The 13607-nt window shown below is 40.4% G+C and overlaps 1 protein-coding gene across 5 annotated transcripts in view; it reads left to right on the top strand.

Annotated features, from left to right (window-relative positions):
* MAP2K5 (mitogen-activated protein kinase kinase 5) overlaps window positions 1-13607 on the top strand; it is a 256131-nt gene that overhangs the window by 168537 nt on the left and 73987 nt on the right. For 3 of the 5 annotated variants that reach the window (XM_037155694.2, XM_037155692.2, XM_037155697.2), the window contains exon 17: window positions 13346-13375. The exons of the other annotated variants lie outside the window; for them this stretch is intronic. In XM_037155694.2, coding sequence (XP_037011589.1) covers window positions 13346-13375 — 30 coding nt within the window. The remainder of the gene's footprint in view (window positions 1-13345; window positions 13376-13607) is intronic. 5 annotated transcript variants of the gene reach the window in all.

Genomic DNA, 13607 nt, shown 5'->3' with positions numbered 1-13607 from the left:
CTAAATGACCTATATCAATGCTTTGGCCCAGAGAAAGTTTTTTGGGAAGAATCATAGTTTTTTTAATTTTTCTACAGATCTATAATAGAATTTTCCCCCAGGAAAATGTAGCATAAAAAGTCCAAACAGTAGGGTATAACTGCACTGTCGTGTGGAAACGTTAAAAGCTGTGAATGCATCTCAGTTTTTAAATTTTGCCTTTACATACACTGTTTAATGGGTGTCTGATGAGACTCATTAGATGCCGAGAAAACCAAGTGTCGTCATCTACTTTTACAAACACATGCAGTTATGTGAAGTGAAAATAAAAGTATTGAAAAAGTGGCATGGCTCACCCAGTCCGGAACAGAAGTTTCTGGAGAAGTTTGATGAAGAGTATGTGATTTTTTTTTTGGACACCATTTCTAGATTCAACGGCGGTCATCCTACTCCTTGAACTGTTCAAATGCTCAGACTTTGGATAAACCAAATATATGGGCACCACCATTTACCTGTTAGTGTGACCTTGGCCGAGTCACTTAGTTACTCCAACTGTCAGTTTCTTATCTGTAAAATGAAAACATTATAACTCATTCCCTTCTCACATCCTTACTGAGCGAGTGCTGTTACCTGTTTGTGCTCAAGAGCATGTGTGCCCAACACTTAACTCAGTGCTGGAGATGCAGTGGTAGTAAAATGGACATACTCCCTTCCTGATTGAATCCACAATGCAATGACAGGGCGGAGAATAAACAGCAGTAAACATGTTTTTTGAACATGAGCAGTCTTCAGTGTTCTCAGCTCTTTTATAAACACTTTCATTTAACTTTAACAACCCCATAAGGTTACTTTGAGAAGTAAGTTTTTCTCTGAAATAACATCCTCATCTGTGTACTGGGTGTTTGCCAGGTGACGAGAATATGGAGCGTTACCTAGACTCGGTTCCTGCCTCCTAAATGCAAATGCAGAAGGACCCATTCCCCCACTCCGCAGAAAAGACGCAGGGACACAGTTGTGTCTAGTGGCCTACAGCTGCGGCTTTGTTTGCCTCTCTGGCCCTTGGTGATTATGAACCTGGGCTGAGGGGTAACGGATGGCTCTGGATGTCCCATGAGCAGCTGCTGTCAGCTTCTCAAAACCATAAAAACTTGGCATTTGCTGTGATCCACTTAAAAGCTGATATTTTCTCCTCTTCCTTTCACAATTATTGTCAATATCATAAGTAGAAGTTGAGTCTTATTATAATATGTTCAGTCTGCTGCTCCATCTAGTGAAACATCTTACCTGTTGGTCAGAAATTTCTCCTGAAAACCATCAGAAGGCAAAAGGATCAAGGCTGAAAGGGTCTAAACACCGAGGAAATTTCAGTGGCAGATCGTGTAGGAAAGTGGGCAGCGGTGTGATTCCGGCGATCCCGGTCATGGGCCTCCTTGCCCTCATCACAGGACGCTGAGTGGAGCCTGGAACGGTTTCTGTCACCCCTTGCTCTCCTCATATCCCCTTCGTGTAATTCTCTCTTAACCTCACTTTTTTCATCGTCATTTTTTGTTTGTTTGGTTTCTTTGTGTAAAATTTTATGTAACTTATTGCAAGAAGGAGCTGTTCAAATGGCCGTTGGGAAATGATGGATTGACCGGTTTAGCCCTTCGCAAGGTTTGTGAAGGGATCCAGCTGTCTCAGATTACCGTGCCTAAATGTGCATTCGCCAAGGCTGTCAGCAACCGTGGTGTGTGAAAGTGGCGCACAAAGTGAGGAGTCCCCCCTGAATGAGGCATTGTTGAGCTCCTTTGTGCGGGAAGCTGCGGGGAACAACCGTGCGATGACAGAACAAGACGGAACAGGTGCTGGCAGTCCCAGCTAAGCGTTTCAGCATTTTGATGGATTTCAGACTGATTTTAAAGTTTTTCCAACAGCACATGTTCAAATTGTGTATGCACACAATTCGGACTTTTAAAGAAACCATTAAATCCACAGTGTTGATATGAAGAATAAAGAAATAAAGAGAAGACAAAGCAAGTGTTTGACAGCCCACATTCAGATGTTTGAACGATTTGTCAGCACAGAAGAGGCAAGCTGCTGCTTTATGACTGGCAGGCTGAACTTTTTGAAGCTAACAGCAACAAAATCACATGGTTTTCTATTCAATATAAAGAATAATCTAATGGATAGATCCCTTCCTCCTCTCAGAGCCCAGTCATTGCCTTCAGGGGTAAAACTGCCCCATCCCTTGGGGGCATTTAAATATTGACTGAATGACCACTTGTCTTGTGGTTTTTGTTTTGTTTGAAAAGGGGAAAATGCTTTGTAGAAGAGACAAATATAAGGTTAGACAAGATGCATTCATGTGTTTGTTAGCTACTCAGAAAGTTTTTGTTGAGCGGCTCTTATGTGGCAAGCACTGTGGTAGTGTCGCCGGACAGTGCTGTGAAGGAAGTTGACAAGTTCCCTGCCTTCATGGAGCCTGCATTTTACAGGAGGCTGCTTGAGTAAGTTGTTAGACAGCAGCAGCCCTATCTCCCGGGGGTAACTGAGTGAGGGGGAGTTCCTTTTGAGTTGAGATCTGAAAGATAAGGGGCCAGTCTTCTAGTGATATCTGTCAACTCTGAAGTTCCCTGAGTGCCATAATTTGAGAGACACTCAGCTGCCTTTGAGATACCCAAGGCTAAAAACCACTGCTCCCAGAATGCTCTCAGCATGCAAAATGCAGTGACCTGGATTCGGCTTTAAAGAAACACTCAAAAGATCCTGCTCTGGCTGGAGTAGCTCAGTGGATTGAGCATAGACTGCAGACCAAAGGGTCGTTGGTTCAATTCCCAGTCAGAGCACATGCCTGGGTTGCAGGCCAGGTCCTCAGTGGGGTCCATGTGAGAGGCAACCACACATTGATGTTTCTCTCTTTTTCTCCCTCTCTTTTCCTCTCTAAAAATAAATAAATAAAATCTTTTAAAAAGAAAAAGAAACACTCAAAGATCCTGTAGATCATATTACACACTTTGGTTCTGAACTGGGTAATAGCTCTCATATTTGTATAGCATTTACTTAGAAAATGCTTTTACACATCTTATCTTATATTTAGAGACTAGAATGTTTGTTTGTTTGTTTGTTTGTTTTAACTGGAAGAGAGAGTTTAGAACTGGTTAATCAGATCCCTCCTCTTAGCAGTGCAGAAGCTCAGTCCCGCTCAGAGCGGGGCGGGAACGTGCCTGCAGGAGCACCGAGCACCGAGCACTGCAGCGAAGGGCCTGGAATCTGGACTTTCGAGGGGAGTCTGGCGCTCTTCCCTCTTAGTGTTAGCTCTCGGCATCTTGCTCGGTGTCATTCTAACAAGAGGGTCACAGCTCAACATTTGATGTGTACGTCACATTTAACAAAGCCATTTGATACTTATTGTCTCATTTAAGCTTCTCTCTGCTGTGATGGGAAATGACTGAAAAATCAGTAGTTTTAAGGCACCCAGGATTTTTCTGTGTGAGCACCAGCGTTCCCATTTTGCAAATGAGGAAACTGAGGTCCAGAGAAACTAAAGGACTTTGCTAGAAAGTCTAATTCACTAGACCAAGTAGCAACAGTCACGTATTCTGACTCTGGATTAAAGTCTGCTTCCTCCATTATGCCATAGAAAAGAAGTAGATCAAGTAGTTTGTGAAAAGAATACATAAATGAAAGTTAAAGAAAGTAAAGAACTGGTTTGTCGTGACTCTGCTCATCAGTCAAGACTGCTTTTCACAGGATTACTATCTACCCCATCCCTAGAGTGGTTCAGGTTCACCATGTTTTGAAATGTACAACTGGTGTTTTTCAGAAAAAGTGGATAGGTGAGAATCCATCTAGACATTATGTACGGTAAGGATATAAACAATGCCCTGAGAAGCTTCTTGACCAGTAGGGAGGAAGATAAGTAAAAGTTCAATAGATAGAAGTGTATAGGACTGGGCAGATGAAAGGAAGGGCTGATATCAATGTCAAAGAAAGCATTGCAGTTATCTGTTTCTCTTAATAAGCCACCTAAAATGAGTGGTTCAGATAACAACCTTTTATTTACTTAGGATTCTATGGGTCAGGAGTCCTGGCAGGACTCAGCCATTCTGCAGAGCATCCACAGGGACCTCTGGTGAGAGCACAGTCAGACAGTGGTTCAGAATGGAAGGTTCATGATTGCTCTACCTGCATGCATAGCATGTTGGCAGGGGCAGCCAAGGCCACTCCAAATTTATCTATCTGTCTCTCTCTCTCTCTCTCTCTCTGGAGCAGCAACATATACAAAGACCAGAACTATGAGAATATTACCTGATTATTCCCCCCTAGTTTTGAAACATCTAGAAATAGAAGTGTAGACTAGGTTGAGCTCAGTAGACTGTACCCTATGTACCCCAGCACTGATGTTTTCTTAGGCACCCACAGTTGCATGACTCCAGGGAGCAGTTTAGAAATGGAGACACCCCCCAACTATGTCTCTAGGGACTGTCACAATTAAAGCTGCCACTGTCAGAGAATGTGGGTCAACATTCCAAAAACATATTGAAGAGTGTCATGTCTGAATTCTTACTATGAATATCAAAATGGTTATTAGCACATGAGATGGATTTGGGGCAGTTAACTCTAATCTTTTCCCTTCCCTTCTTTCGTCTTTAATAAGAAATAAGCCACCTAAATTAATCATAATGCTTAAATATGTGCAAGTGATTATTCTGAGCAGTGATGTGTAAGAGGGCCTTGTTAGTTAAGACTGTCAACCTCTAATACTGAAGCGTTTGTATACCATGTTCATTAAAGTATTGTGGCATAGAAACAACCAAGCTGTGCACCACCAGGTTGTCCAGGCCCTAGGAGACTTTACCATTCAGAGTGTTATATAATCAACAAATGCTTAGGGTCCACCTACTGCAAAGTACTATTTCTGGTGTCATGGAGAATATATCAAAGTTTATGACTTAGAGTTTGTCCTTCAACAAGTTATAACTTACCAGCCAGAAGAAACATGGGAAGATGTAGTCACTGGGGATTGTCGCCAGGTGTGGGGCATGACACACTGCCAGGAGCAGTGTGAATTCTGTCCTCAAAATTGTCTTCTGGAACTGACTCCCAAAAGAGGAGGAAGAATTTGAACCAAGTTCTGACAGATAGGTAGCTTGGAGTTCCATCTGTTCATCTGTTACAGCATCAGATTCCAGGTAGGGAAACTGCCCTCAGTATTGCATTTTGAGTTGTGTGAAAACTTGAAGAACATTCATTTTTCTGTTGGAAAAGTAGAATGTTTGCTTTCATCTGTCATGACTAAAGTGGGTCTTTAATTCAAAGTCTCTCACTGGATTTCTTCAGTGTGCAGGACACCATCAAAAGAGACCTTTGCAGTTGTTTTTAAGTGACTTTTTAGAGATTCAGTTGTATACAGATATTCTAATTAGCATCACTCTGGGTAGAGCTACTAATGGAAAGCAACCGGAAACGATTAGAGTGTCTTCAAAGCTTTGACAGAGTGGGTCTCTTTAAATGATGGGGAGTTCCCCACCCCCAGTTTTTAAAAAATCAATTAGCTGCTCCTCATATTTACTGTGGCCTAAATGAAGTTATATATTGCATTTAAACCATAATATTCAACCAAAAACATAATTCAGTCAGTTTTTGGTTCAATATGATACAGATAGATTGATACACACACAAACATATATATACACATGTGTACATGCATGCATATATACACACACATACATATGCACTTGTTTTTAAGGGAAAAAAGAAAGTGATGCAAGTAAAATAGCATTATGGGAGAGAAAGAACTATGTGTTCTGGGACAGCAGGGTTAGAAAGACCAAGCGACGTTTAAAGATTCAAACAATAGCATTTAGCATGAAATCTACTTTTTATCATCCTTACCAGGCCATCAAAATGAAGAAAGACAGTGTCCAGCTGTAGCAGTAGTTTGGTAGCAGGAGAATTAGAAGTAAAGGTACTGGTGCCTGAGGGGTGGGTCATGAATTAATAATTGCTGTGTGGCGGATGAGCCCCGTCAGAAGAGCTGAAAATGAGGAAGTTGCCTTGCAGAGCGCTATCAATCACTCAGTGACCATAACTTCCAGTAATTAGTGTATTTTATGGGCCTTTGCTTCAGTGGCTCGAAAGCACATATGCTCCAGTCACAGCTAAACTTTGCCGGAGTAATATTCCAGGATGATTTATCCTTCTGCTGCACTGGGATATAACCCTATATTAGGTGAAGATTGTGAACTAAGCTGCAATAAAGTGTAAGTTTAGGTACAGTTTGCCCAGGTTGAGACCTCAATGTATCATGCTTTTCAGCATTCATGGTTAGGCCACAGCAAGCAATCATTTTTAACAGTGAAACAAATAAAGCAATTAAAGGAACAGTGTTAGCAGTCTCAGGATATTGTACTTGTGAATTACTGTTGCCCTCTCCCCATTTAAGTGTCCACAGTAATAAGCCCGTTACTAATTTTTTTAAAACTCCTATTAGAAACATTTATTTGTAATGATGTCTTTTCTCTATTATTAGTAGTAGTAAACTATAGGACAGCATGAAGGACCTTCTGAATGATGGAGAATTGCTTGATTTATTTCATTGTGCTACTGTGTTTAGGCTCCTTAAGTTAAAATAAATTCTCTTTTTATCAGTGGACTCGGGTGAGAACAAGTAGGAGTAGTTCTTTTGAAAATGTTGGCACACGCTACAAAGCACTCCTGGTGGGAACCTCACATTTAGGCTCTTTTCACACAAAGAAGACGGTGTTTTCGAGCTCTCAGGAGCACTTGGCACTATTTGCACAGGCATAAGGAGTTGTATGCCGGAGCTCACCCACTGCACTAGAAATCTCTGGGGCCTTTGCAGACAGGGGCCTTTGCCATTGCCACAACATCTGTAGAGCTCAGAGTTCCTAGTAATCAAACAAGCTTTGCCACCAACCTACAGTATGACCTTGGGCAAATTAATTAAGCTTCTGGTGCCTCCATTGGGCCATAATTCTGTTTGTGTTAAAGAAATCCTGAGAATTTATAGGGAAGTATTATGTGAAAAGAAGAATAAATTGAATAAGGAAAAGACGTGCATGGTTTCACTGTATCCTTTTTAGAGGACACTGCTTCTGCACAACTTTGACAATGGTGCCCTTGAATTTCCTTAAATAGAAAACAGTGACAAGCTAATTTCATCAGGCATGGGTGGAAAGGTGAGCACAGTTTGATGCTTTCGTTATATTTATTATTGCATCTTTAATTTGCAGTGTATTATAATACAAGTTAAAACAATAATAGTAAAACAAACTAATTGTCTTTAATTAAAGTGAATTAGGTTTTGATTTTAATATATTTGATGTAGTGAGAACTGATAATGTGGAAGGTCCCAAAGGTTATTAGGGCATATTTCTGTTGGGCCCGATGGTCTTAGTAATAACCCTGTTCCTCATAGTTCTAGACATGAACAAATATGTCACTTCATCAGTCTCTGTTACTCGCACTTATGCCCCTCCGCAGGGGTTGCAGATTCCACAAGTTATCAGCTAATGGCGTTATACATTAAAAATTGAAGCTTTTCTCACTCCAAGGCCTTTCAAGGCTTTGTTCTTAAGCCCTAGACACTTTAGAGTGCAGCTGCAAACTATAGGCAGAAGATTAAATTAATTTGTAACTCTTTTTTTTTTTTTTGGTCCTGCATTACCAAATCCTCCACATTTAATTGAAACCCTACTTCAACACTGCTTTGTGTTTCTGTGTTCTTTGTTGTCACTTTAACCTCTGCAGTACTTTAACACTGGTAAATTGCTGTTATATCCTTGGGATTGTTTTTAAAGCATTCAGTAAGAAGACAGTGAAATTGATACATGAGAAGAAAAGTAAAATCTTAGGGTAGATTTTGAGGTATTTAATATTTATTATGGTTCTTCACCAGCATAGTTTCAGCTGATTTAAACTCTCTCTAGGACTGTGAAAACTGGTCTTGGGATGAAGGCTCACTGAGGGAATTTTATGTAATCCCGTAGTTAAGTCTGATTTTTTCAAGTTTCCCTGTGTCTGAATGTTCCAAAGTAGCTGCTGCATTTCTATAAAATGAAGGTTTAACCGCAATGCACCATCTAAATGCAAAGTCCTTAGATGGAGATTTAATTGTGCAAAATGTACACAAGGTAATTAAGAACAAATTTTAGAGCATTTCAGACTATAAAGTCCTCCTTCAGCTAGATCATTGGCTATATTGAAAATGCTTATTTTCAATTTGCAGTTATGCCAAGAAACATAGAATATGCCTAAATTAAGAATAAAACATCCAGCGCCCTTCAGCATAACGGTAAATTTAACACTGCTCCCACATTGTTGTTCTAAGCCGGATCTCTGAGTCTGGGTCCTGTGTTGGCTTTCTGGCCACAGCATGTGTGTTCTCTTTATCATTTGCGACTTCGTGGCAATAATTCCTCTTATTACCAACACGAGCTGTTTTTGTTGCTTTGTAAGTAAATATCTTCATTCTAACTTTTTGTTGATATACAAAGGTTTCTGTCATGCATTGTTAAGTGTTTAGCAAATGTTATGATCACATGCACACACATACATTTGTTATTTAAGTTAGAAAATCCAAACGTACTTAAAAGCTAGTAACTCAAGAGTATTTCATAAATTATGGTTGGGCAAATCAAAGATCAATAACAGGACAATAAGGAACAGTCCTAGTTCTACAGTGAAATGTTAGCATTTAATGTTATTTAAATGTATTCCCAAATGGTGTTTTCAGAGTGTTCTTTTTCTGCGTTTTACATAGAAAACCTCCCACAAGGAGCAGAGTATTTAGAAGTTTGCTGAGTCTTACGTGTTTGGAATTAAAGTGTACTTTTTTATTCAACATTAAATAGAATCCTCTCCCTGCCCCATCTCTACCTCCGCCTCCCCACTCCCCAAAATAAATAAAGCCAAGTCTTCTCAGTGCAAGTCAGTCCACTCCTGGGAATGAAGGGACAGGAGGATCGTGTGATGAATTGCTGGCGCTTATGTGAATCCAATGCACTTTTTTTAAAAAACTGGACTTAAGCTGCCTGTATTTAAATGCTTCTTTTGTAAAGATGATAAAGAGAGCAAAGATTTCTATTGGCTTAGCCTTAATCTGTTTGCTTTGTTGTGATTTTTTTCTTTAACTGTTAACCTATTTATAAATCTAAATCTACATACAGAGGTCATTGGTTGGCTGAACTTAAACCATTTTACTCAGTAAATTTAATTAAGAAAATACAGTGCAACTCATAAGCAAATGAGTTTTCTCCTAGTTTTAAACCGAACCACCCTCTTGAGTGCTGATTGCCTTGCCCGACCCCTGGTGATACAGAAACAGGCAAAATTAAAAAGGACATTAAAGCTTCATTAAATCTGAAACACATTTAGTACAGTGACATATCTGCAGGCCGTTTCAGGGAAGATTGCATACTCTCTTTTGTAAGTTTCCTAATTTATAATACCTTGACAATAAAAACCAGGGAAATGCAAGTAGATTAATAGACCAGTAGGGGTAAAAGACACAGAGGGGCCCCCCGCTCACCTGTCTCTGAAACACTGGGTCACAGCGAGTGTGTGGCCTCCTCCCCACGAGGGTCCGGTGCTCGTTTCGACTTTCGACAGCCTCTTGCAGAACCTGCTCTTCATGAAATCATATCTAAGAGCAGTTTTCCTTTTTCACCTTCTCCTAATTGAACTTGATAAAAGGGTTGTGGGGCCTGGCTACAGATTTCCTTCTCTTTGCCACAAGACAAATAGTGTGGCACCTAAACACGGTGGATGCGTTACACCTGGAAGGACAGGGACAGACATGGAAGGCAGCTCCCTCTCCTAGGGCCTTAAAACGACTGCTCTTGGTGCCAGCCTAATTGCGCCGCTGCCGGTTTGCACTGGTGCAGAGCTGGACTCCTTGAACTGCACTGGAGCAGCCCGGTGGTGACACTATGAGAGAGGGAAGTATTGTGGTGCTGCTTTGGTAAAGGTCAAGGAACCATTCTCTGTCCTCTGGCCCAAAAGAAGTTAGACCTGCGAGATATCTTAGAGAAGTTCTCCAAGGACTGTGGTTGACAAGTAGGACTGAGATTCCATAGGAGGTCAGGAAAGTGTACACAAATCAAAGCCAGTCCCAAAAAGGATGAATTCGGTAGTTCAATCAAGTGCAGCCACCTGTTCCCAAGCAACCTAGTTCTGGGCAGCTCCCAGCTGACCAGCCTGCACTGAGTTTTCTCTGTGTTCTCCTGCATGGTGGTGCCTCACACAGCAAACACATGACATCAGCCATCCTTATTACTTCGTACCAGTCCTGATAGAGGGGCCCAAGTAGATGAGGGCATGTTCACACGTCAGCCGCAGCCTGGCCTCGCTATGGAACTGTAATGACTTGAGAATATGAAGCTTTGTGTTGAAATGGGGAAAATTCACATTTTTCCCCATATTCTACTCTTTTTGTTAAGCCCTCTGTTTATTATTGCTTAGTTCTGTAAACTATAAGAACCGATGCCAGTTCAGCACCTGCCACCTAGTTTAGACCTTAACTGTATATGTGGCAGGCACATTTCTTCTGCCAGCAATTCCTATGAGCGGGGTTCTCCCGTAGAGCCTCATGACACTGTTCAGCATGTCCCCAAGTGAATGGCACAGCATCCATAGGAAGGCTTGGGATAGAAGGTTCCAAGTGTTTTCCCATAGTTAGGAAGCTGTCAGCTTGTTAAATGAGAGACACTTCTCTTGGTGGTGTTCTAACTCCAAAGGCAGGAGTATGCAAAACTTGTGACTTGCATCTCAGTGTGATGGTAGGTGCCAGCTCATTAAGAGCTGTCATTGCCTGTCAGTTCAGTACAAACTGGCTCAAATGCCCAGTCCACCGGTCACCACCACGGCAGACGGCAGCGGCTCCTTCTGAACCATTGTGCACGCTCGCATTAGCCAGGAACACATTGTGTTTACAAAGTAAAGTAAATCAACGGCCTGTTTTATGGGGGTGCAGTAGGGGCTGTGGAGAACTGAGTCCCTCCCCTTCCTAATTAATAACAGTAATAAACAAAAAACATATTCACACAAAACTAAAAGGAGTTTGATTAACATTCATATTTTCTTTCCTTCACCCAATTTTGTGATATTTTTGTTATTTATACTTGAAGGGAATAATGATATCCACCAACTGAAATAATATAACTTTATATCTTCGAAGCCAAAGAACTCTGAATATACAAAAAATGAGTACAAGGTAATAAAACTTATCAGGTAGTCCATATATATGTATATATACATCCAAATGAGTATTGGCCCTTTCAAAGTAGTCACCTTATATGTTATATGGTTCATTCCTATCACATTGCTGTTGCTCAGACTGGTTTTAGAACTTTGAAAATTAATCTCAGCCCCTTTGTGTCTATCCATAGATGGGAACAAACTATTTTTATTCTTTGAAAGTGGAGTTGGGTGCACCCCTGTGTTCATTGCAGCATTATTTATAATAGCCAAGATTTGGAAACAGCCCAAGTGTTCATCAGTAGATGAGTGCATAAAAAAACTGTGCTGCATTTACACAGTGGAATACCACTTGGCCATAAAAAAGAAGGAAATCTTTTTGCAACCGCACAGATGGGCCCAGAGAGTATTATGCTAAGTGAAATAAGCCAGTCAGAGAAAGATAAGTACCACCCTAATGATTGCACTTATGTGTAGACTCTAATGAGCAAAGTAAACAAAATAGGTACTGACTTTATAGATAGAGAACCGACAGCTATCAGAGGGGAGAGAGATGGGGGGGCTGGTGGAAAAGGTGAAGGGAAAGACCTCATAGATACAGACAACAGTATGGTGATTACCAGAGGGAAAGGTGGCTGGGTGGAGGTAGAAGAGGGTAAAGGGGGGAATAAATGGTGATGGAGCGAGACTTGATCTGGGGTGGCAGACACACAATACAACATACAGATGATATATTATAGAACTGTACACCCAAAACCTACATAATTTTGTTAACCAGTGTCACCTCAATAAATTAAATAAAAAAATTTTTTTGAAAGTGGAATTGGGTTTTGGTAATACCCATAAGCTATTCAGACTTTTGTCAACAAATAATTTACAGAACCAAAAAGATGAGGGGTATAATTTTTCTTGGGATAGTCCAAGATATGATGCTATTGTAATAAAATGAGGTAGGGTTCCCCTGTTAAATGATTCTAAACATAATTCCAAAAGGAGAAGCTCAAAAATGTTTAGTAGCATCAGTATCTTTGAAATAAATATACAATTCCTCAAGATCTATAAAAGCAATGTAATATGCTGGAAAGAACACTAGATTAAGTTGCAAAGCTTGGGGTCAGTCCCTTGGCTTCTACTGATGAACTGTGTGCCAACTTCTTCAGTGGAACTCTGGGGTTCTAATCTATGAAATGGGTTGATGCTCTCTTGGATCCATTGCAGCTTCCAAGTCCCCTGATGTAGCAATTCTACTTTGAAAGGAGCTACAAATACATATAAAGGGTTTCAGGCGTGAGGATGGGCCACATTATACAGCTGCAAAATTTTGCCACTATTTTCTTTAAGTACGACGTAGTATGTTTGGTAAATCCGATCTTGTTACTTTATATCAATCCTGTTCCTGGTTGAATCATTTTGTTTTTACAGGTGAGGATCCAAAGACCAAAATTAAGTGACTAGCCTAGAAACACATAGCAGTTTACAGATCAAGCAAAATTGGAAGCACTAAGGATTCGCTTTCACAATTTCAGACTCTAACCTGTAGTTCTGACTTCAGTCTCAAAATGACCATTTTCCCATTTGTAGTGGCTTTTTTTCTTCTAACCGTAGATAGAAAATGGGTGAAAAAACTAACAAATAGTTGGAAATAATGGCAAATTTCTTTTATTTGTTGTTCAAGTACAGTTTTCTGTCTTTTACTCCCCAGCCCACCCCCCCAGGTAATGGCAAAATTTTTTATATCATGTATTTAATTTCCCATTTCCTAGAACCCTTCCTATCTGTTTACTTGATTGAAGGCGTTTCCATTTTACAAAGAGAAAAGCCAGCAGCCTCCTTCTGTAGTTTTACATCTCTGTGTAGAAGAAATTGTCACACGTGTAAACGTGAATAACGCCCAGATAGCTGAGGATATTCCTAAGAGAAACCACATAAGGGTGATGTTTAGTGGTTAAAATTAGAATGTATTATTGGAGATGTAACATTGTCCATTGAAAACATTCATTCTAAATACTACTCAGTGTAATTACAGTAATAATTTAGCTTGTGTATTTGAGGTTGTGAGCTCTTTATGTTTGCCGGATGCAATTCTGAAATTTAGTACTTGTCTGTCTTAAGGAGATCTGCCCTGCATGCAAATCTGTAACTAGACAAATATTATTTCCTTTCCCAGCTTGCTCTTGGGAGGTTTCCATATCCTCAGGTAAGATTGTTCATTACTGCCGTTTGCCACTGTGACATTCATTCCTATGTATGAAGGTGCAGGGAGCAATTGTGAACATTTGAGCCACATACAAATAAATCTGTCCTGTTAAATTGAAAAGTGATATCTTAAAGGAGTCATTTAGAAGTCTCTATTGATTTTTGATTTTTTTTAAACTCCCGATTTTTTTTCCCCTTTGTTAAAGGCTGAAAGCCCTCCTCGTGCTCCTCCT

Source organism: Artibeus jamaicensis, unplaced genomic scaffold (assembly GCF_021234435.1).
Source record: "Artibeus jamaicensis isolate MK-2021 breed Jamaican fruit bat unplaced genomic scaffold, CSHL_Jam_final contig_548, whole genome shotgun sequence".
Taxonomy (NCBI): Eukaryota; Metazoa; Chordata; class Mammalia; order Chiroptera; family Phyllostomidae; genus Artibeus; species Artibeus jamaicensis.
This window is presented reverse-complemented; position numbering and strand designations above follow the sequence as displayed.